The sequence below is a fragment of the Hylobates moloch genome, unplaced genomic scaffold (assembly GCF_009828535.3).
Source record: "Hylobates moloch isolate HMO894 unplaced genomic scaffold, HMol_V3 SCAFFOLD_21, whole genome shotgun sequence".
Taxonomy (NCBI): Eukaryota; Metazoa; Chordata; class Mammalia; order Primates; family Hylobatidae; genus Hylobates; species Hylobates moloch.
The window spans coordinates 55271413-55292166 of record NW_026652296.1 but is presented as its reverse complement, the minus strand read 5'-3'; the positions used below and the strand labels follow the sequence as shown (position 1 = coordinate 55292166).

The 20754-nt window shown below is 43.3% G+C and overlaps 1 protein-coding gene and 1 pseudogene across 4 annotated transcripts in view; both read right to left on the bottom strand.

The window, feature by feature from the left end:
* LOC116460993 (KN motif and ankyrin repeat domain-containing protein 1-like) overlaps positions 1-4425 on the bottom strand; it is a 7565-nt pseudogene extending 3140 nt beyond the window's left edge.
* Positions 1-20754, bottom strand: part of TRMT6 (tRNA methyltransferase 6 non-catalytic subunit) — a 26641-nt gene extending 5887 nt beyond the window's left edge. The window contains exons 1-11 of one of the 4 annotated variants that reach the window (XM_058432926.1): positions 20492-20754; positions 16430-16557; positions 14771-14880; positions 14130-14221; positions 13915-13998; positions 13529-13653; positions 12398-12756; positions 11882-12006; positions 11214-11316; positions 11024-11110; positions 8446-8680 (exon numbers count right to left, since the gene is read on the bottom strand). In XM_058432926.1, coding sequence (XP_058288909.1) covers positions 8489-8680; positions 11024-11110; positions 11214-11316; positions 11882-12006; positions 12398-12756; positions 13529-13653; positions 13915-13998; positions 14130-14221; positions 14771-14880; positions 16430-16557; positions 20492-20619 — 1533 coding nt within the window. In that variant the 5' untranslated portion in view covers positions 20620-20754 and the 3' untranslated portion in view covers positions 8446-8488. Of the gene's footprint in view, positions 1-7789; positions 8681-11023; positions 11111-11213; positions 11317-11881; positions 12007-12397; positions 12757-13528; positions 13654-13914; positions 13999-14129; positions 14222-14770; positions 14881-16429; positions 16558-20491 lie in introns of those variants that run through there. The other 3 variants (XM_032141915.2, XM_032141916.2, XM_032141917.2) reach the window with 3 other exon arrangements.

Sequence of the window (20754 nt, the reverse complement as noted above, 5' to 3'; positions counted from 1 at the left end):
GTTAGCAAGGCCATGCTCCCTTCAAAGCCTGTAGAGGAGGATCATTCCTTGCTTCTTCTTAGTTTCTTGCTTCATCTTTGCTTCTTCCTTCCTTGCTTCTTCCAGGCCTTCCTTGGCTTGTGGCAGCAGAGCTCCCACTGCCACCTCTGTCTGCACATGGGCGCTCTCTCCCTGTGAGTCTGTCTCTTAACATGGTGTTCTTCATCAGGACACCAGTCATATTGAATTAAGGACCCATCCTACTCCAGTAGGACCTCATCTTAACTGATTACATCTGCAACCACCCTATTTTCAACTCAGGTCACATTTACATGTATTAGGGGTTGGGACTTCAACATATTTTTTTCTGGGGACACAATTCAACCCATAATAAAGTAGGGCAGCACCCACCCCCCTCAGGTGGAGAGACGCTGAGGCACATATTCTGCACTGCCTCCCAGACTTCCTCCGTGGATCATGCCCCAGGTGCCACAGCAGTGAGCTGCGCGATAATGTAGCCTTTATTGGCTGCCTTTACCTTTTCCACTGCCCACTGGTGACGCTGCCGGTGTTTCCTGGGGTCATCTCTCATGTAAACCACTCGTTCTCAAATACTTGTCTCAGGGTTTGATCTTGGAGGACCCTGACCTAAGAAACTATCCAAAGTCAAGGCTTATATTATGCCAGATAGTATACCTGCAGTTGCAACCCCTTGTCTTAATATATCCTGATACAAGATACTGGGAAATGCTCAACGTGTACTCACACGCACAGAGTACAATGTCTCTGCCTTTTTTCCTATCATAGCCCAGCAGAAAACAAAATCCTTTCCTAAAGAGAGATTGAGGGGCCCCAGGTGAAAAGTGATCTACTCACTGTAGGAGAGAAAACAAAACCCAGCAATACACCAAATGCCAGCCTAGCAAATCACACACACACACACACACACACACACACACTGGGCGCTGCTCACGAGGAAAGCTGCTGGAAGCTAGAGTGCAATGCAGTATGGCACCCCCCAGCTTCCCCCGGCATCTGCCTTGTTGAGGCTCTGCACATTAGTACATCTTTTCATTTTAGTTTGCCAACACCCCAGGGGAAGGAAACGTGAAGGTGTAGATGGTCTATCAAGGATGAAGGAGACACCCAAGAGAATCCCACCCAACACTTGCTGCTCAGACGGTGCAATTAGGATCTCAGGGATGCCACCATTTCTTCAGGAAGAAGTGAAGAACAATCTAGGCCACTGTTTTTCTCACTTTTAATCAAAATAATTTATGTTCATTGCAAAAACATTAAGTAGTCCTGAAAGGCTTATAAATGAGGATTATGGGTTGAATTTTGTCCCCAAAATGAAGAAGTCTTAACCACTGGCACCCATGAATGTGACCTTATTTGGAAATAGGGTCTCCACAGTTAAGATGGGGTCATTAGAGTGGGCCCATTTCTAGTATTATTGGTGTCCTTACAAGAAGACGGAAATTCAGAGACAAACACACACACAGAGGAGAATACTATGTGGAGACAGGCAAAGACTGGAGCTATGCCTCTTCAAGCCAAGAAATGCCTGGGTTACCAGATGCTGGAAGGGTCAAGGAAGGATTCTGCCCTAGAACTGTCAGAGGGAACACTGCCTCTGCCAACAATTCAATTCCAGACTTCTGGCCTCCAGATATGCAGTAGAATACTTTTCTGTTGTTTTAAGCCACTCTGCTTGTGGTACATTGTTATGGCAGCCCTAGGTATCTAATACAATGAGAAACAATGGCCTCAGTGCCCCATCCTCCAAATCCTTGTGCAGATGCAGCCACCTGTAATTTAAATTTTAGATTTATTTTCTTATTTGAATATGTTAATTGTCATGATTTATAATATCATGACAAGTTTATCGGGAAGGAGTTATACACAGAGATGGGACAGGAGGACAGAAAGGGTCCTATTATTACAAAATGAAAATACACACCATGTAAAACATAGTATAATCAGGAGGCCAGGTGTGTGGCTCAACCCTGTAATCCCAGCACTCTGGGAGGTCGAAGCAGGCAGATCACCTGAGGTCAGGAGTTGGAGACCGGCGTGGTCAACATAGTGAAACCCCACTCTACTAAAAATACAAAAAATAGCTGGGCATGGTGGCAGTTGCCTGTAATCCCAGCTCCTTGGGAGGCTGAGGCAGGAGAATCACTTGAACCCAGGAGGTAGAGGTTGCAGTAAGCCGAGATTTCGCCATTGCACTCCAGCCTGGGCAACAAGACCGAAACTCTGTCTCAAAACAAACAAACACATAATATATAATCAGGAGATTTCAGGTGCTGAAATAATTAATTAATTGCAGTAATTAAAATTCTGCAGTCCAGGATCCTGACACTCACATACATGACAGGCCTCACTGAGAAAGTATCTGTTGATGAAAGACCTGAAGAAAGGATGTGAGCCATGTGGACACCTGGGGGAAGGACATTTCAGGCAGAGGGAATAGTAGGTGCAAAGGCCCTGGGTCGGGAATGTATTTGGCATGTTTGAAGAAGAACAAGAGGCCAGAGGGGGAGACTGTCGTAGGAGGTGAGCTTAGAGAGGCAGCAGGCGCCAGGTCATGCCGGGCTCTCTGTAGGTTGTTTTGCAATTGGAGAGTTCTCAACGGATGACTGATAGGATTTGCTTTATGTTTATAACAACACTGGCTGCTGGGTTGAGAGATGGCTGCAGGGGAAGTGAAGGCAGAAACACAGAAACCAATAAAGAGGGCACTGTAATGACCCTGGTGGGTCATCATGATGGCTGGGTCCAAGGTGGTGGCACTGGGAATGGGGAGAAGTGATAGAATTCTAGATCTATTATGGAGACAGAGCTGACAGGTAGGGCTGCTGGTTTTGGTGTGGCATGAGGGAACGAGAGGAGAATACCAAGGCTTTAGGCCTGAGCACCTGGGAAAACAGACGGGGAGACTGCAGGAGGGACTGGTTTGGGAGGGGAGAGATGGGGAGCTCAGATTTGAACTTGTTAAGTTTGAGACGTGAATAGATACCCACAGAGGTGTTGAGCTGGGTATATGAGCCAGTGCTGGAGGAAAAGTCCTGTGTTGAAGACTGCACGTGGGAGTCATCATCATAGAGATGGTATTTAAAGCCTTAAAACTGGGTGAGATCACCTAGAATTATATAAATGAGTCAAAGATGGCCTCTGTGTATTGGCTCACAGAGTGTTTATTTCTTCATTGCAGGCTGACACTGATTACTGCAGAAGCCAAACTCAAATTTTTACGCATCCAATTATTTTAAACAAATTTTAAGCCAATTTTTAGCCATTCAGGGCCTTCCTGGTACATACTCGGTGAAACTATACCCAGCATCTGTTGGCCATTGATAACATAGAGCCTTGTGGTTATAAGACCTTAAGTGCAGTGTTAATCCCAGCACTTTCGGAGGCCGAGGCAGGCAGATCGCTTGAGCTCAGGAGTTCGAGACCAGCCTGGGCAACATAATGAAACCCTGTCTCTACTAAAAATACAAAAATTAGCTATGTGTGGTGACATGTGCCTGTAGTCCCAGCTACTTGGGAGGCTGAGGTGGGAGGATCACTTGAGCCTGGGAGGTGGAGGTTGCAGTGAGCTGAGATCATGCCACTGCTCTCCAGCCTGGGTGACAGAGTGAGACCCTGTCTCAGAAAAATAAAACCAAAAACAAAAACACAAACCTCAAGCCGTCCCTGTCCTTCGGAGCTCTCTGACCCAGAGACTCCCCTCTGTGCTGCTGTGCACCACCACCTAGACACATAAGCCTTGTTTCTGACTCTCCCCTACCTCGGGAGTATGCTTGCCCTTCCTCCTCTCCTTCTGAGTAGCAGCACCTGTAGTGTGTGCTCTTTGGACAGACTCTTGCTGTAAGGGACATCCCCCTACCCCTATGCAAACCTGTCAGAGTGTCACCATCACCAGTAAAATTTGTGTGTGCTGCTGCCATCTCATGGTCATGTCTTTCTCTTTGATCAGTCCCCAAATCCCCCAAACACCCCAGGGTGTGAGTGTAGACAAGAAAAGGAAGAAGTGCAAGTGCTGAGCCCTGAGGCATGCCAACGTTTAGAAGTTTCAGAGATGAGGAGGAACCAGCGAGAGAGATACGGAAAGAAAGGCCAGAGAGGTAGGAGGGAAACCAGGAGAGAGTGGTATTCTAGAAGCCAAGGGAGGAAAAGCCTGGCAAGGAGAGGGATGGACAGTGTCAGACACTGCTGATAGGTCCAGCGGACCGAGAAGGAGCTCTGGATGTCACACTACTGCCCATCGTTGCTTGCTGCTCACACCAAACCTGCTTCCCACTGTGGCTGCTCCAAAGGGGCTGCTCTCCCGTTTCCACCAGTGCCACAATCCGTCTTATCACGCCACTGAAATCGGTGATCAGCAAAGTTTTTCACAAAGGCCCACAGAGCGTGTGTTTTAGGCTTTGACACCATATGGGCTCTATCACAAGTATTCAACTTTGCCACAGTGTGAAAGCAGCCATTGACAATATATAAACAAATTAAGAGTGGTTGCATTCCAATAAAACTTCAGTTTGAATTTCATGTAATTTTCCCATGTCACAAATTTATTTTATTTTTTATTTTTTACTTTTCTGCTTCAACCACTTAAAAACGTAAAAATCTTTTGTTACAGGCTATACAAAAAACTTGTAGTGGGCCAGATTTGCTGCCCCCGATTTAAATTAATCATATTCTTTCTTATTTTTATCTCCTTTCTTGAATCTATCACCATATGACTTTATTTATTTATTTATTTATTTATGAATGACAGAGTCTCACTCTGATGCCCAGGCTGGAGTGCAGTGGCGCGATCTCGGCTCACTGCAACCTCCACCTCCTGGGTTCAAGCGATTCTCCTGCCTCAGCCTCCCAAGTAGCTGGGATTACAGGTGCCCGCCAAATTTTTGTATTTTTAGTAGAGAAGGGGTTTCACCATGTTGGCCAGGCTGGTCTCAAACTCCTGACCTCAAGTGATCCACCCTCCTTGGTCTCCCAAAGGGCTGGGATTACAGGCGTAAGCCACCAAGTCTGGTCTATATAATTATTTAATTTAATTTAATTTAATCTGGTTTATAGCTCCTGTTTTGTGTCATTCACAGGTGACAGGAGAGCACTGAGAGGTCACTACCCACCTGAGCATTTGATTGAGGAAAAGTGTTCCCAAAAGGCAAAAGAACGCCTGCCATCATTTCCTCTGGATTAATTTCTCCACTTTTTAAACTTTGTTGGCTTAGAATTATAACACTATGTAGACTAAACATCCAACAGATTAACCTACCCCTCTTTCAAAACAAAATATATATAGCACCTTGTTACCTGTCAAAGCAAAAATGAAATGTCAAAATCTTTCCAGTCTTGTTTTAATGAAATCTCAGCTAAGAGTAAAACAAAAACAAAAACAAAAACACCCCAGGTTATTAATAGAACTGTAAAAAAGGCCTTCCAAAAGGAGTGGGTAGAGTATGATATTCATTTCCTATGCTTCAAAGATTTTGCCCTTTCTCATAAAAACTCAAATAACTGTGGGTGCCTAGTAAATGTTAATATGGTAGTTAAAAGGTTACTAGTTGCTTTTTAAGTAGCTATTCAGGGACTTATCTCTCTCACCATCTGACCTGTGCTACATAGTTAAGTTCAAGGAAAATCTATAATCCTTTTTACAAAAATTAATACTAGCCTAGAGGCAACATTATATTTCAAGTTATTAGATACTCTGTTCCTTTCTAGCACTGCACCTAAATGCATTACAAAATCAGGATAAAGTGAATCTTGATCATGGATTTTTAGGACATGCGTTTTAGTATTTAATATTGTTCTTGCAATATTTACAACCAACACTTTAGAACAACATGCAAACACTCCATTTTTTTTTTTCAAAGCTTCACTATGTATTGAGAAAAGACTGTATTTTTGGCTTTTCAATATACAACCAGTGCATGAATGATTGCTCAGTACTTGCTTCATATGATTTTAGTGTACTTTTAAGCTAAAAAATGCCGTGTAATGGGTGCCATGCTATATTACCAAGTACCCTAGTCCAATGGAGGAACAGGATGGATGTTACAGAATGATTTTTGTCTTTGACTTTTTGATTGCCATTCATTAAAGTGCTATTCTACATAACTCCTCTGGTGGCTGGATGTCCAAAAATCATAAAATTATCCGTTCATCTGCTCCAAAGGTGAATGTCCATTTTAAACACAAGAAGACAAAAACATCCTGTATTTAGCTATACCAATGATGTACATGCACACAGTAGTGGTTCCCAATGGGCCGTTCCTGGACCAACAGCACCAATATCACCTGGAAACTACTTGAAATGCAAATACTCTGTCCCACTCCACAAGTACTGAAATGTTATTCTGTGGGGTGGAGGGTCCAATGGCCTCTGCTTACCAAGCCCTCCAAGGGATTCTAAATTTTCCAATGCTAAGTTTGCAAACCACAGAATTCAATCATCTGTACTCAGATGAAGTAAACTATATGAATGAGAAAAAAAAAAATACAGATTAACTTATGCTGTTGGCATTGGTAAGATGAGTTCACAAGGTAACATGAGAATGCAGGGCCTTGGTAGCTCAGACCCCAGACCCCTTGCTCAAGGAACTCAGAGAAAAGATGTAGGGAATGGAATGCAACTTGCAAACCAGTAACCAGGAGACCGGCCACTACTGATTCTAATCTATGCACATAGTTTTCTGTTCTCCTTGTCCAAACTTGACTAGCTATATGTGTGTGACAACAGCTTGCAACACGTTCCGTGAGGTGCCAATCCAGGCATGTCCTCTACAATAGACAGACCATATGTCACAATCGGCTGAAAGCCAACATGGCATCACTGACTGCATCACTGTTAGATGAATCACAGTAGGAAACATTTGTATTTTATTTTTTGAGAGTTTCGCTCTTGTTGCCCAGGCTGGAGTGCAATGGCATGGTCTTGGCTCACTGCAACCTCCGCCTCCCGGGTTCAAGTGGTTCTCCTGCCTCCTCAGCCTCCTGAGTAGCTGGGATTACAGGCATTAGCAACCACACACGGCTAATTTTTGAATTTTTAGTAGAGATCAGGTTTCAACATGTTTGTCAGGCTGGTCTTGAACTCCTGACCTCAGGTGATCCGCCTGCCTGGGCCTCCCGAAGTGTTGGGATTACAGGCATGACCCATTGTGCCTGGCCAACATTTTCATTCTTTAATAGCCATTAGGATAAAGGACTCAAAATTGTACTTAGTAATCACATTGGCTATTATCAAAATAGCACATGCTATTTGGAAAAAAATTATTTTTTTCTGAGATGTTCCTTGCTGTATGATACACACCTATCCTATGACGACAGAAGCAACACAAACGATGACCATGTTCCAGTGAGCAAGACTCAATCTCTCAAATGAACAACAGCGTTGGCTGATTCTGAACACTTTCTTTGCTACAGCATATGATCAAATGATTAGAGTTTTTCAGAGCTTAGAAAGGGTAACCATCTAATCACGACAGAGTTCTTCAGCATTAATAATCATCAAGAAAGGCACTGCAGGGACATCTGACAAGGAATAACACTAATACAATGAGAACTGGTCTAAGTCCTGCACAAAACTTTGATATAGTTCAAACAGCTTGCATACTCTTTCTGTCCCCATGTGTACATACATATTCATACACGTGGTACAATCTATGTCTCCACATGTATGTGTATGTATATGTCTATGTATATATAAATATATGTGTGTATATATACCAACATCTATATACATATATGTGTGTGTGTTCAAATGTGTATCCATAAGACCACAGAGGGGGAAAAAACATTTGTTTCCTTTAATTGAATACTACACAAAATTTCTAGTCACTTTATTTAGAACAAAGAATAAGAGTATTGGCAAATTAATGCAAAAAAGTACCCTACTAAACCTTTCTATGCACAAAAAAGAGCAGTAAAATAAATACTCAGAACTTTCCCAGGTTGTCAACTATTAAAATAAAACCTTAGCATTTCAAAAAAGCTTATTCCACTGCAGGAAAGAGGGTGGACATTTTTGGTACCATAATAAATCACACACTCACACATCCATATTGCTTAGGTTGAAGAGAACGGAATGAACAGAGGAAATTTCTTCCATGAATTACCCTCCTTTCGGTACCCGCCACGTTTTAGTTACGTTGTATTATTCCACTTAGCTTAAAATATAAAGTCTTGTAGAAACACATTTTTACGATGTTGAAGTTCTCAAGATATTTGCACAGAATATTTAGAAGTACTTAGAGGAGTTCTGTTAAATGCAGTTGGTCATACTACATACCCCATGGTTGCAGTTTTGACAGACCAAGCGCACCTGTGTCAGAAATAGACAAAAGGCATATACTCCTCCTTCCTAGAAACGGGTACATAGACATGTTCTTATTCTTGGGATATGAAAAAACAAGTAGTAATGGCATTTAAAGTTTAATTACTAACCGTATAATGCCTGAGAACAAAATTCAGAGCAATTCTCAAAGGGTTAAGAGTCAGACTCTGGGCATTTCCGTTTTTTAGCTGCAGGCTCCTCAGTCTCGTGTGATTCTAAAGTGCTTGCATTAGATCTGAGGCTGGTGTCTGCTTTAAGGTTGTCCATGGCAACGGTGAAGCCGGAGAGAAGGTAACCCCCACCTCCACTCATCAGCAGTTTAGGATGACTTCGATCTGGCAAAACCTAATCAAGACAGAAAAGACATTCATGCTTTCCCAAGACAATAAAGTCCATGCTAACAACACATATACCAAAAATTAGAATTTAAACAACACAGTTCTCTTGATAATTTCAATGAACCAGTTTCTTTCTTTCCTTTCTTTCCCTCCCTCCCTCTTTCCTTTCCTTTCCTTTTCCCCTTCCCTTCCCCTCCCCCTCCCTTCCCTTCCCTTCCCCTCTCCCTCCCCTTCCCCTTCCCTTTCCTTTCCTTTCTTTTTCTTTCTTTCTTTCAGAGGCAGGGTCTCACTCTGCTCCTCAGGCTGGAGTGCAGTAGTGAGATTTTGGCTCACTGTAACCTCGAACTCCTGGTCTCAACTGAACCTCCCGCCTGGGCTTTCCAAAGGGCTGGGATTACAGACATGAGCCACGGCACCAGGCTTTAAATGGACCAACTACTAAGGACTCATTTCTTCACATTACAATGCAGAGAAAAGTGTAGAAATTGGTTTAATTGATTTTCTTTTGAAAAACAAAACTGGCCAGGCATGGTGACTCACGCCTGTAATCCCAGCACTTTGGGATGCTGAGGCAGGCGGATCACAAGGTCAGGAGTTTGAGATCAGCCTGGCTAACATGGTGAAACCCCATCTCTACTAAAAATACAAAAATTAGCCAGGCGTGGTGGCACACGCCTGTAATGCCAGCTACCTGGGAGGCTGAGGCAGGAGAATTGCTTGAACCCAGGAGGCAGAGGTTGCAGTGAGCCAAGATCGCACCACTGCACTCCAGCCTGGGCGACAGAGAGAGACTCTGTCTCAAAAAAAAAAGAAAGAAAAAGAAAACTGAAGCAGTTTTCAGTTCAGCCCAGGTTTCTCTAGAAACTGAAGCATGTTTCTGATGGAGAATGGGTAATGGTCTGGGCAGTACTCTAGAACTGTGCATATAGCTTTCTTTCTCTTGGCTTCAGGAAGCTTCATGGCCAATAATGGAGCCTGGGTCTATGGAGAAGTTGCTACTGAATGTACCACACTTCAAACCTCCCTTCCCCGCTACCCCCTTAACTCTGCCAAGGCAACTTCTCTCCTCTTTCTCCTGTAACCTTAGCTAAGTAAGACAACCTCCACAAAGGGCAGGGTTACCCAAGGCTCAATAGCATCCCCACTACAGAATGGTAAGACACCAAGCAATGAGACGGGGCCTACGGCAGCATAGAGGTTCTCCCCTCAGATCTCCCTTCATGAGGGAACGGCTGCGAGGCATTCAGGCAGAACACCTCCAGCTGCCGCTCCTTTGGGATCCACTGCAGCATTCATACTGAAGGAGGCCATGGGTTGCTTCCAGTCAGTAACTGAGCATGGGTACCAGGGCTGGAGAATTTCTGCTTAACACAGGACTCCTTGAATGCCTATCTTTCCACTTGGGCTCGCCATCAGCCTCCTGGAGACTTTCTCAGAGCAGCACTGCAGGCTCTTCCTACCATCCTCCTTTCTCTACCCGCTCCTTGCCCAGGCATCAACCTGTACCACCAATCTTGCTCCCTCTCCCCTTATCTTTCTAAGGCATTTCCCTCAATAAATCTCTTACGCTTCGACTTCCATCTTAACATATGTCTTCCAGAAGACCTGAACTGACACAGAGCCCACTAGTAAATCCTGAAAACATGCCGCAAAAACATCCTGGCAGAGAAGAAAGGGCAGTTTCTCATCTACCTGGGAATTTTGTTATTGTCAATTGTATCATCCACAGTGATATTGAGGCCTTGGGGAAATAAGAACCACAGCGGTTTGCATTTTAAATGCCTTTAGGGCAGAGTTACAGAGTAATATATTCTGACATAACAAGAGAAAAAAAGGGTCAGAAAAAGGGGCACATTCTCTGAGTAACAGCCATGAGACATCTCCATCCCTGTAGAAAGAAACAGAGATATCTCTATTTTTATTTTGTTTTGTTTTTGAGACAGGGTCTTACTCTGTCACCCAGGCTGGAGTGCAGTGGTGGGATCTCGGCTCACTGCTGCCTCGACCTCCTAGATTCAAGCAATCTTTCCATCTCAGCTCCTGAGTAGCTGGGACTACAGGCACCTGCCACCATGCTCGACTAATTTTTATATTTTTTGTAGATACAGAGTCACGCCCAGCCAATTTGTGTATTTTTTTGTGGAGACAGGGTTTCACCATGTTGCCCAAGCTGGTCTTGAACTCCTGGGCTCAAGCGATCTGCCTGCCTTGGCCTCCCAAAGTGCTGGGATTACAGGCATAAGCCACCGTGCCTGGCTGAGATAACTCTATTTAATGACTTCTAGTACTATTGCAAGGACAGTCAAGTCTCGGGAGGGCAGCTCTTGGGACTGGCTGTAAGAACACGTACCTGGTAATTTCTGAGCCAGGTTTCAGACAGCCTGAGGTTGATGACCCCTCCCCTCTCCCGCAGTTTTGTGTAGCATTCCAACAGAGGCTGCAGGCAAAAACAGAATTCTGTTAAGAACTACTTCCTGGGATGCAGTTTAAGAATCAACATTCAGACGTAAGAATTCCTGCTCATTCCATTCCAGTATTACCTCTTTGTACTGACAGTAGACCACAAACGGCCTTGAAGGGGCCACGAAGTCCAGCAAAGACAGCAGCAGGGGAGTGGGGTGGAAACGACTAGCTACAATTAAACTGTAAGGAAAATGCCAGACAAATTATTTCTCTACTCCCCCAAAGTGGAGCACAGGTTTCAAAATGCATTTAAAATGATCATGTATTAATTTGCATGACTCACACAGAGAAGAGATTTAAATATAAAATTCTAGAAATCCAAAACAGAATACAATCATGAGCTATTTCTTTCCAGGAAACGCGAACTAGGTTAGAAGCTCTTGTGGTACTTGGCAACTCTAAGTGGCACTTAATAACATTCTTGATTTCTAAAAAAAATCACCTGGAAACAAATCCAACACTGCATAAGCTGCTTTGTGGATATCTGTTATAGCCTGTATCGCAGCATTTGAGTGCCCCATCCCCTGCATCCAGTGGGACCGCAAGGCCCGTCTTGATGCACTGTGATGGAGAAGATTCAGTTTCTTCTGAAACCCTGAAACCAGCATCATCAATTACCCAACCCTGCCAGCCTCAGCCTCCTTTCTTTAAAAAACCCCCAAGACAAAATTCTTATCTCGGGTCCCACTAGAATCAAAGCAGACAAGGAGAAAGAGAATGCCAATCTGTCTGAAGCAGAGCCCACATGCACCGAGGAGTCTCCTGCCTTCTTCCATCAACACACCCATCTGCGTTTCTTTCACTCAGCAGAGCAGCAGCCTCTAAATGTCTTTTCCTCTGCTCTTCTTGTCTCCTCTGTTTTTCCTGAATCTTCAAAAAGAAAAATAAGCAATCAATGTACTGGGGTCTTTCAGTCAAATTTATGGAAATGCTCTGCTCTGTCAAAACATTTCAACAGTATTTATCAACTTGGACTAAACCAATAGAAGCAGGTTGTTTATAAGGAAGTTGCAAATACACAAGAAAGCCTATATACTATTAAAACCATTATTAAGCTATCTATGCAACGCTTCTGTATCCTAAAGCTCCATCCCAAAGACCGAATCACACGCTCGTGTACATGCACACACACTCGTTCTCTGTTTTGATAGTTATCACCCTGGGAGCTAACACACCAAAGCCAAATCAAATCTCATGACTTAACTGAAGTTAACTGAGGGCCTGAGATTACGGGGGTGATGGGGACTCCTGGCATCCTTACATAATCTTTTCTGCTTCCTCTCTCTTTAGGCCCCTTATGTTCTGGATCTTGAGAAATGGTTTCCATTGTTTCCTGGTCTTCCGGGTGGTTGCTCTCTGGGGCCTCTGCCATACTGTCTTCATTTTCTTGTTCAGAAGCCTGTTTTTCCTCCAGTGTGCCATTACTTTCTTCAATCAAAGCACTGTCTTTTGGCTCTGAAGATAACATCTCAGCAGAAAATGTTCCATGTAGAAGACTGTCCACTTTGTTGAGAGGGAATTCATAAAGACCACTGAGAAAAGATTTGGGAAATCCAAAACACGCTGTCGCTGCCCGAACAGGTCCACCTCCAGGGTACAGCTGAATAATGGAGCCAAAACCTGGACAGATAAAATAAATAAATATCTGCCCGTGGAGTGACTCTAGACTATGCAAACCCTCAGTGAGTCCTCCACAGTAATGAGACTGAAGGTCTTTCTATTAATACTTTATTCAGAGGCTGAAGGATGGTGCAGCTCCTCAGGGAGTCTGTTTGGAGTCTATAAGTATTACCAATGGAGGTAATATAATCCTAAAGCAGATAGCAGGAAGTCTCAAAGAAGCTTATCCCCACTTGATACTACTGTAAAACCCTGTGTCTGCAAATTTGGATGTCACATGATTGGTGACTGACTCTGCTTCCCCTCACTCTGATCCTCAAATGGAGCAGTTACAAGTTCTTACCTTCTATGGGGTCAGAAAAAAACCAGACAAATCAGGCTGTGTTGTGTTCTTCCAGAGAGAATACATGCTTAGTAACCTTCCCACTCAATCCCTTCGATTTAGGCCCAATGAAATGAGCACCAGCTACCTAGGAGTTTACTAAAATCACTGTCCTGAAAGCCCTAGCCAGCCACAGGCTGCAGCATCATGCCCACCCACAGTGAAGCTAGAAAGGACAATTGCCATGGGTTTGGGGGTACCCATGGGTGGGGGGCTGGGTGATGGAGACTGTGTAAGAAGGTCCCCATGCTAGGAGCTGTGCAGGTTCACCCAAGTCACTTCGTTAACTCTGAGGTAATTCGATCTGGCTTTCCATGAGTTTACATTTTTGGACCACCTTTACTCACATCAGGGTGGGGTTTTGTTGAAAATGGAAATATTAAATCTTACCTCCCATTCGTTCCATCATTGCACCCAGCACCAAGCCTGCACACGTTTCCATCACAATCATTTTGTTGCCAGCACGGATATTTCCCAATGTCAACATCTGGGCTAATGTATCGTATCTCATGTGGCTAAAGTAAAAACAATAATTCGTTCATTTTTAGCTAAGTAAAGCCTATTATTTTAATCATTTTTCAAGTTTTATTTGCTTTATTAAAATTATGTTGATAAGATTATTGATTGCTTTGGAGGTGACAGTAAAAGGACTTACAATTTATGAGGTAGGAGGATACTTTATGCAGGTGAGCAAGTTTTTTCATTTTACTTAAAATCATGACTTTCTTAAAGACATATTTCCCCCAATTATACTTTTGAAAGGAAACAAAGCGTACTTAATTTTTCCAGGTTCTCTTGCATAATACATAATTGAAAGAATACGGGTGGATGGCTTCACAACAGTAATGACGGCTTCATATCTAGGGGGGAAGAAAAAACAGAACACTGACTTGAAAAAAATGACTTAAAATATTTTATTTGTAATAAAATGTATATTTTAAAACATAAAAAAGTTTAATATTGTCAGCCTTTTAAAATAAAAACTACTTACTTTTTTTTCTTCTTTTTAATGTATTTATCTTGGGCAAATTCTGTCTTGTCTCGGAATGTTGTACTATTTTCAATTAACTGCTGAACTATTTCCTATAAGAAAAGGAGCAAGTAGATTTTCTGAAACTTTACTTTCACAAAACAAGTAATTTCCAAAGGCTTCTTACCCAAGAATGGATCCAATGGTCTGATTCTCCAATCCCTTTTCCACAGAAGTCCAAACAGATGAACTTTGTATTTCTATACTATATTTGGAATTTATAATAAAATACAAGTACTTTATAACTCCATTTAAACCAAGGTAAAAGAACAGAGATATCCAATAAAAGCAGAAGAGAGGTAAAGGAAACTAATTTCTGAAGACACTGGCTGAAAACATTACTGAAAATGAACAAAGTTAAATCCTGATATGCACTGTTATTACATTCTCTACCACTGACATTAGTAATGTCATTCACTTATATTCCTGTATATAAGACATAAAATCTTTGAAATGTTGAGTAACATGTACATTTCAACCTACTTCTATCAAAGCTACAACGTTTTTTTTTGTTTTAGTTAGGTACAGTCTGCTTTAAAAACCAAACAGTTTCCTAAATGCCAAACAGACAAAAACAAAACTAAAAATCCTTTGAATATTACCTCTCCTTTAATGCCCTTGTCCTTCAAAGCTTTTATGTCATCTTGAGTAAGTTTCTGAGATTTCCCATCATCAACTATATTTCGATTATCAGTGCCCGCTTCTTTAGTCTCTAAGGAAAGAAATTGCTCTATTGATATTTACGGTCTGAAATTATTTGACATTTTCTTTTTCTGAGTCCATCTCCACATCCAGTCCATCGGCCACTCAAGTCTGGCCTCCCAGCTGTGCCGCCCCCATCACACGATCCTTTCCTGCCAAAACTACTCCAAGTCCCTAAGTCATCTTCCTGCTCCCAGTCTTGCCCCCTACTATCCACCTGGATGCCAGAGTGCTCTTTGTTTAAATGCAATTTGACTCGTCTACCCCATGCTTAAAACCATACAGTGGCTTCCCACAGCAACGAGAATACATTACAAAGATGACCTGCAAAGTCATAAATGATCTGGCCCCTGCCTATTGTTCCTGGCCTGATCTCTTGACACTTTAGCTTCAGCCACAATGGCCTTCTTTCTGTTCCTTGAACACACTCAGCAAGGTCCCACAGCAGGCTTTTGGCACCTGCTGCTTCCTCTGCCTGGAAGGTTCTATGACAGATGTCTGAGTGGCTGGATCCTTCCTATCACTTGAGGCTGAGCTCATCCTCTTGCTTTACCAAATTAGTACATGCCCCCGCTTTATTATCTTCATAGCATGTGTCACTTCACCATCAGAAATCATGCTGTTTGCTTGTCTACTTGATTATTTTTGGCGTTCCAACTGGTAAGCACGTTTTATATGACAGTCTATCTTATGAACTGCTATAACTGCAGTGCCAAATTATACCTGGCATATATTTGGTGCTTAGTAAAAATACGGTTATTAATTTAAATGTATCTAAATAACTGATTTGACTCAAAACTTTAATAGTATTTAACTTCAAATAATTACTTGTGTTTTAATTAATAAGATATTCTCAATGTTCATCTTAATAAATATTTTAATTAATAATAACAGCTTTTGGACAAGAGGTTAAGAAATAATAATAGTAATAGCTAAAATTATGGGCCCTTACTAAAAGCAAGACACTATTCAGAACTTCCTATGAGTCATATCATCGAACACTCAATATAACTTAGGCAGTAAATGTGTTTATGACCCTATTTTACATGTATAAGGATGTAAGACTCACAGAAAGCAAATAAGTTGCCCAATGGTACAAGGCAAGTGATGAAGGTAGAAATTGAACTTAGCTGGATCCAAAACCAGACCTCTTAACCTCTACACCATATGCTAACCACCTTACAGCTGTTACATAACTTCTGGGCACTGAAAGAACTTTACATTTGTTCTTGCAATGATGCAGCAACGACTCACAGGATTAAATGCCTGGCCAACAGAGAACTCTACATATGTTCTTGCAATTACACAGCAACGACTCACAGGATGAAAGGACTGGCCCAAGAGCAGAGAACCATTTAATGGTGGGCTGGAGCCAGAATCCAGGTTATCTCATGGCCAAAGGCAGTACTTGCTTCACTCCACTAAGCTTCAGTTCTTAGATTATGAGTTAAGACTTCTTTTGGGATAGCATGGCCTAGCACTTAGGAAATAGGTGGAGGTTGAGATGTTTCTGACTAGTCAGTTGGAAAGCATCTATTTCACGCATCCAAAATGTGCACCTGCAGTAGGCTCTTCCCTCTTCTTCTTGGGCTGTAGACTTCCTCCACTGGTCACTTCAAATGTGGTTCCGTAACTATGGCCAATGACGTTATCCAGGTAGAACCACTGTTTTTCAAAAGTTACTTTTCTAGGGAAAAAAAGCAATCAATTAACTGAATATCTTTTGTATTCAGTACAGAAAAGACACGTTCACTACAGTTTATTTCAAAAGTGGTCTCCACAATGGATGATCAGCAGCATTATCTCTGAACATAAAGCAACAAAGGAACTAGAGAGAACCTGGTTGGGATAGAGACATAAAATTAATGAATAAGCCACAAGAAATTGAATTTTGGAAAGGGGAAGCAAAGACAGAAGACATTCCTCTTCTGGTGCACTGGGCTGACCCCACTTTGCACTGTCTACCAGGATGTCCAAACTCACAGGCTCTGCAGATATCCTGAATGGCAGACAGGATCCCCAAGATTGCCAGGCCTGGACACACACTGTGACACCTCTTGCAACTTACCCCAGAAAATCTCAAAACTGAACAATCATTGAAGTAACAAGGATTTAACAAATTTCTTGGGCTTGGTCTGATTGGCCATTTTATTTGAAAATTATCTCATAAAAGCAAATTATACTTGCAAATAAACACTGACAATCTACACACTTGGAAATGGAGCCTATCACTGTCAATGCTCTACTGAGGACCAGGCAACTTGAGGTTTTCCTATGACATAGATTTTTTATCTTATTGCAATTTAAAAGAGAAATCCCACAGGAACACAATCCTTTCTTCTCAAAAGAAGAAAACTAACATCTGCTGAGTGCCAACCAGGGGCTAGGCAGTGTGTGCTAGGTGTGATTTACACTTTTTGATTTAATTCTCATGGTAATCCTGGGACATAGCTCTTTCCAGAAGAGCAATCTGAGGCCCAGGGAGAAGTATCTTGTCCAAGATTCACAGTTGCAAGGTGTTGTTGGAGCTGGGATTCAAATTCAAATCTGTGTCTGACCCCAAGCCTCATTCTTTCCACTATACCACACGGTCTACTCCAGCAAAGACCTAAGGACCTTAGAAAGCCCACCTAGCTTCAGGACATGGCCCATGTGCACAGAACACTGAATTCTGGGAATCATGTAGTGGTTAATTCTGTTTGTGCCCCATCCCACTCCTTCTCTTCCTCTCTGTGCCGCCAGGAAGCTGACTACAACAGAATATACTGCCACATCACCCACGTTCCCATGTCAGAGGCTTACCACCATTGCTGGTCTCTGGGTGTGTCACCTTTATTGGTTCCCTAAATCCCGCCACACTTTCGCGTCTCATCTTCATTAAAGCTTACTCAAAGCATCTGAGGGAAATCCTGTATGATCATAAGTGATTCAGATATGGCCAATTCTTGTTATTTGCTGGGTCCCTAAATACTTACATACAACAGAATGTAACAGACGCTCAAAATATTTGCTAATGTAAACCTCCTTAGATGTTGCAATTCAGCTCAGCCCAGATGTGCACCCCCTACCCTCATCCTTTAATCACCTAGGTGCTACTGAAACACTGGATCTGGCCAGGTGTGGTGGGTCACACTTGTAATCCCAGAACCGTGGGGGGCCAGATGGGTCACTTGAGTCCAGGAGTTTGAGACCAGCCTGGCTGATGGGGAAAAACTCCATCTCTACAAAAAATACAAAAATTAGCCAGGTGTAGTGGCACACACCTGTAGTCCCAGCTACTTGGGAGGCTGAAGCAGGAGGGTCACTTGAGTTCAGGAGTTTCTCTACAAAAAGTACACAAATTAGTTACTGAGGAGGCTGAGGTGGAAGATTGCTTGAACTCAAGAGGCAGTGGTTGCAGTGAGCCAAGACACTACACTCTAGCCTGGGGGACCGAGTGAGATCCCGTCTCACAAAACGAACAAACAAACAAACAAACAAACAAACCAAACAAAAACACTGGATCTGAGATGGGTGGGTTTACCTCTCTGCAAGCCTATGTGATATGCAGAGGGGATGATGCATGTCACTTAACACTGGCTGGTTTGACAGGTCACTGCCCCAGTCGGGAATGTGGGGTCCAGTCAGAGGGATGAGGAGGCCACATCTTTACTGGGAAGGAGTGGGATTTGCAGAGTCTACTTCTCAGAGAGCCTGGACTGTTTTTTGCCCAACCAGATGAGTGTAGCCCCAAGGGTGATGTGGGAGTCTGACCCAGGATGCAGCTGAGCTTAGAGTCATTTCTTAAATAAAATGGAAACTGCCACTATGACTTCTGCGAGGAAGAGGGCCTGTTGAAAAGTATCTCCAAATAAACGTTTAGGGCAGTGGTCCCCAGCCCTTTTGGCACCACAAAAGGGGAAGGTCAGGCGCAGTGGTTCACGCCTGTAATCCCAGCACTCTGGGAGGCTGAGGTGGCTGGAATTACTTGAGCCCAGGAATTGGAGACGAGCCTAGACAACATAGTGAAACTCTGTCTCTACAAAAAAAAATTAGTTAGTTTAAAAAAGAAAAAAAAGAAGAAGAATTTAAAAATGGTTAAAGGTTGGTGCAGGTATTACATTTCCGGACTAAAAGAAACATACCTCTCATAAAAGAAACTTTTTTTCTTTACTAAATTAGTGCTTGTGCAAAAAGCTTGGTTATCACCAGCTTAGTGCTCTGGAGACTTGTTTCTTGACTATTTTATGATGCTTGCTTCACCTTAAATACCAGTCAACAGTTTGCTTAAACCAGGAGTAAAAGAATTCATCTGAAGTAAGTACTTATCAGAAATTCCAAATCTCATACTTCCCAGTCTGCAGAAAGCTGTTCTCCTGACATTGCATTCAACTTACCTCTGTCAAAAGTAATACAACAATCTAGCTCAAAAGAAACTGTGGCCAGGTATGGTGGCTCACACCCGTAATCCTAGCACTTTGGGAGGCCGAGGCGATCACCTGAGGTCAGGAGTTCGAGATCAGCCTGGCCAACATGGTGAAACCCCGTCTCTACTAAAAATACAAAAAAAAATTAGCCGGGTCTGATGGCGTGATGGTGCCAGAGTCCCTGCCACTAGTGAGGCTGAGGCAGGAGAATCGCTTGAACCCAGGAGGCAGAGGCTGCAATGAGCCGAGACTGCACTACTGCACTAAAGCCTGGGCGACAAAGCGAGACTCCGTCTCATAAACAAAAAAACTGTGGTTCTATTTCTCAGATAGAGTAATCCAAATATCCCAATAAATTTTCACCATTAATAAGCTCTTAGGACTTAACAACCTCACCAGCCCTTCCAGAAAGTTATCAAAATCCCACTTTTCTACTATTATAAAACAGAGCGATACTAATCAGCAGGTGCACAAACCAAACCTAATTTCAAGTTCTGAGGCCTTGAGCAATTGCTTTTTAGCAATTTTCCCAGCGTTGAACCCTTTGGTGAGTAAAACGAGGGAAACTCAAAGTGATTCCACACTCTGTGGTGAATTGTCTCCTTCATCTATTCTGTGTATCCTGTTTGGGTAGAGAAGAGGATGGAAAGCCAGACTAGGTAGGAGAGGTTTCATTTTTTGTGGGATAGATCCTGACTGAGGGATTAGGGAAGAAGGAGGATCTATGGTGGAAAAAAAGGGGGAACTTGAAGGAGACTCTGGGAGACAAGGATGAGATCCTAAAGTGAAGAAAGGAGGGGGTGTCTGTGAAAAGACAGTGAAGATCCCAAGGTCCTAGGGAAAGAACTTCAGGACAGGTGATTAAGGGTGTGGAGAGGGAGGCATTGGCACCCTAGGGCCAAGAATGGAATTCTGCGGAAGGAACTCTGTGGAAAGACTGAAAAGGATGCTGAAGGTGGACGGCCAGATACGAAATCATGGAGGAGGCTCTGGGAAAAAAAGGAGGGTTAAGGGAGATTATGAGGTTCGAGGACGGGATCCTGGTGGAAAAGCCCTCTGTGACAGAAAGGCCCGAGGAGACAACAAGGGCGGGGAATGGTGACCGAGAGAGTCAAGAATGGCACCCTGGCGGGAGAAGTCTGTGGAGAAACCTGGAGGGAGGAGGTATCTACAAGGTGGGGGCGGGAGACCCCTAAAGTCAGCGATCTGACTTACTTTCTCCGCTGGACTTGTACTGCTTTAAACACATCTTCACGTTTCAGCACCACGAAGTCGCCGTCGCGGATGCGGTGGTCTCCGGGATGCTGTGGTTGTGGGCCCGGCTGCTCCCCTGAGCCCTCCATGACGCTCAGCCGGTCGCCGTGCTCCGCGGCGTCTCGCCCCGCCTTCTCGGTTGTCGCCACCGCCGGCCTCACTTCCCACAACCCGGCGCACTAGGAGCCCTCCGACCGGCACCGCCCCCACGTGTTGCACGCCGC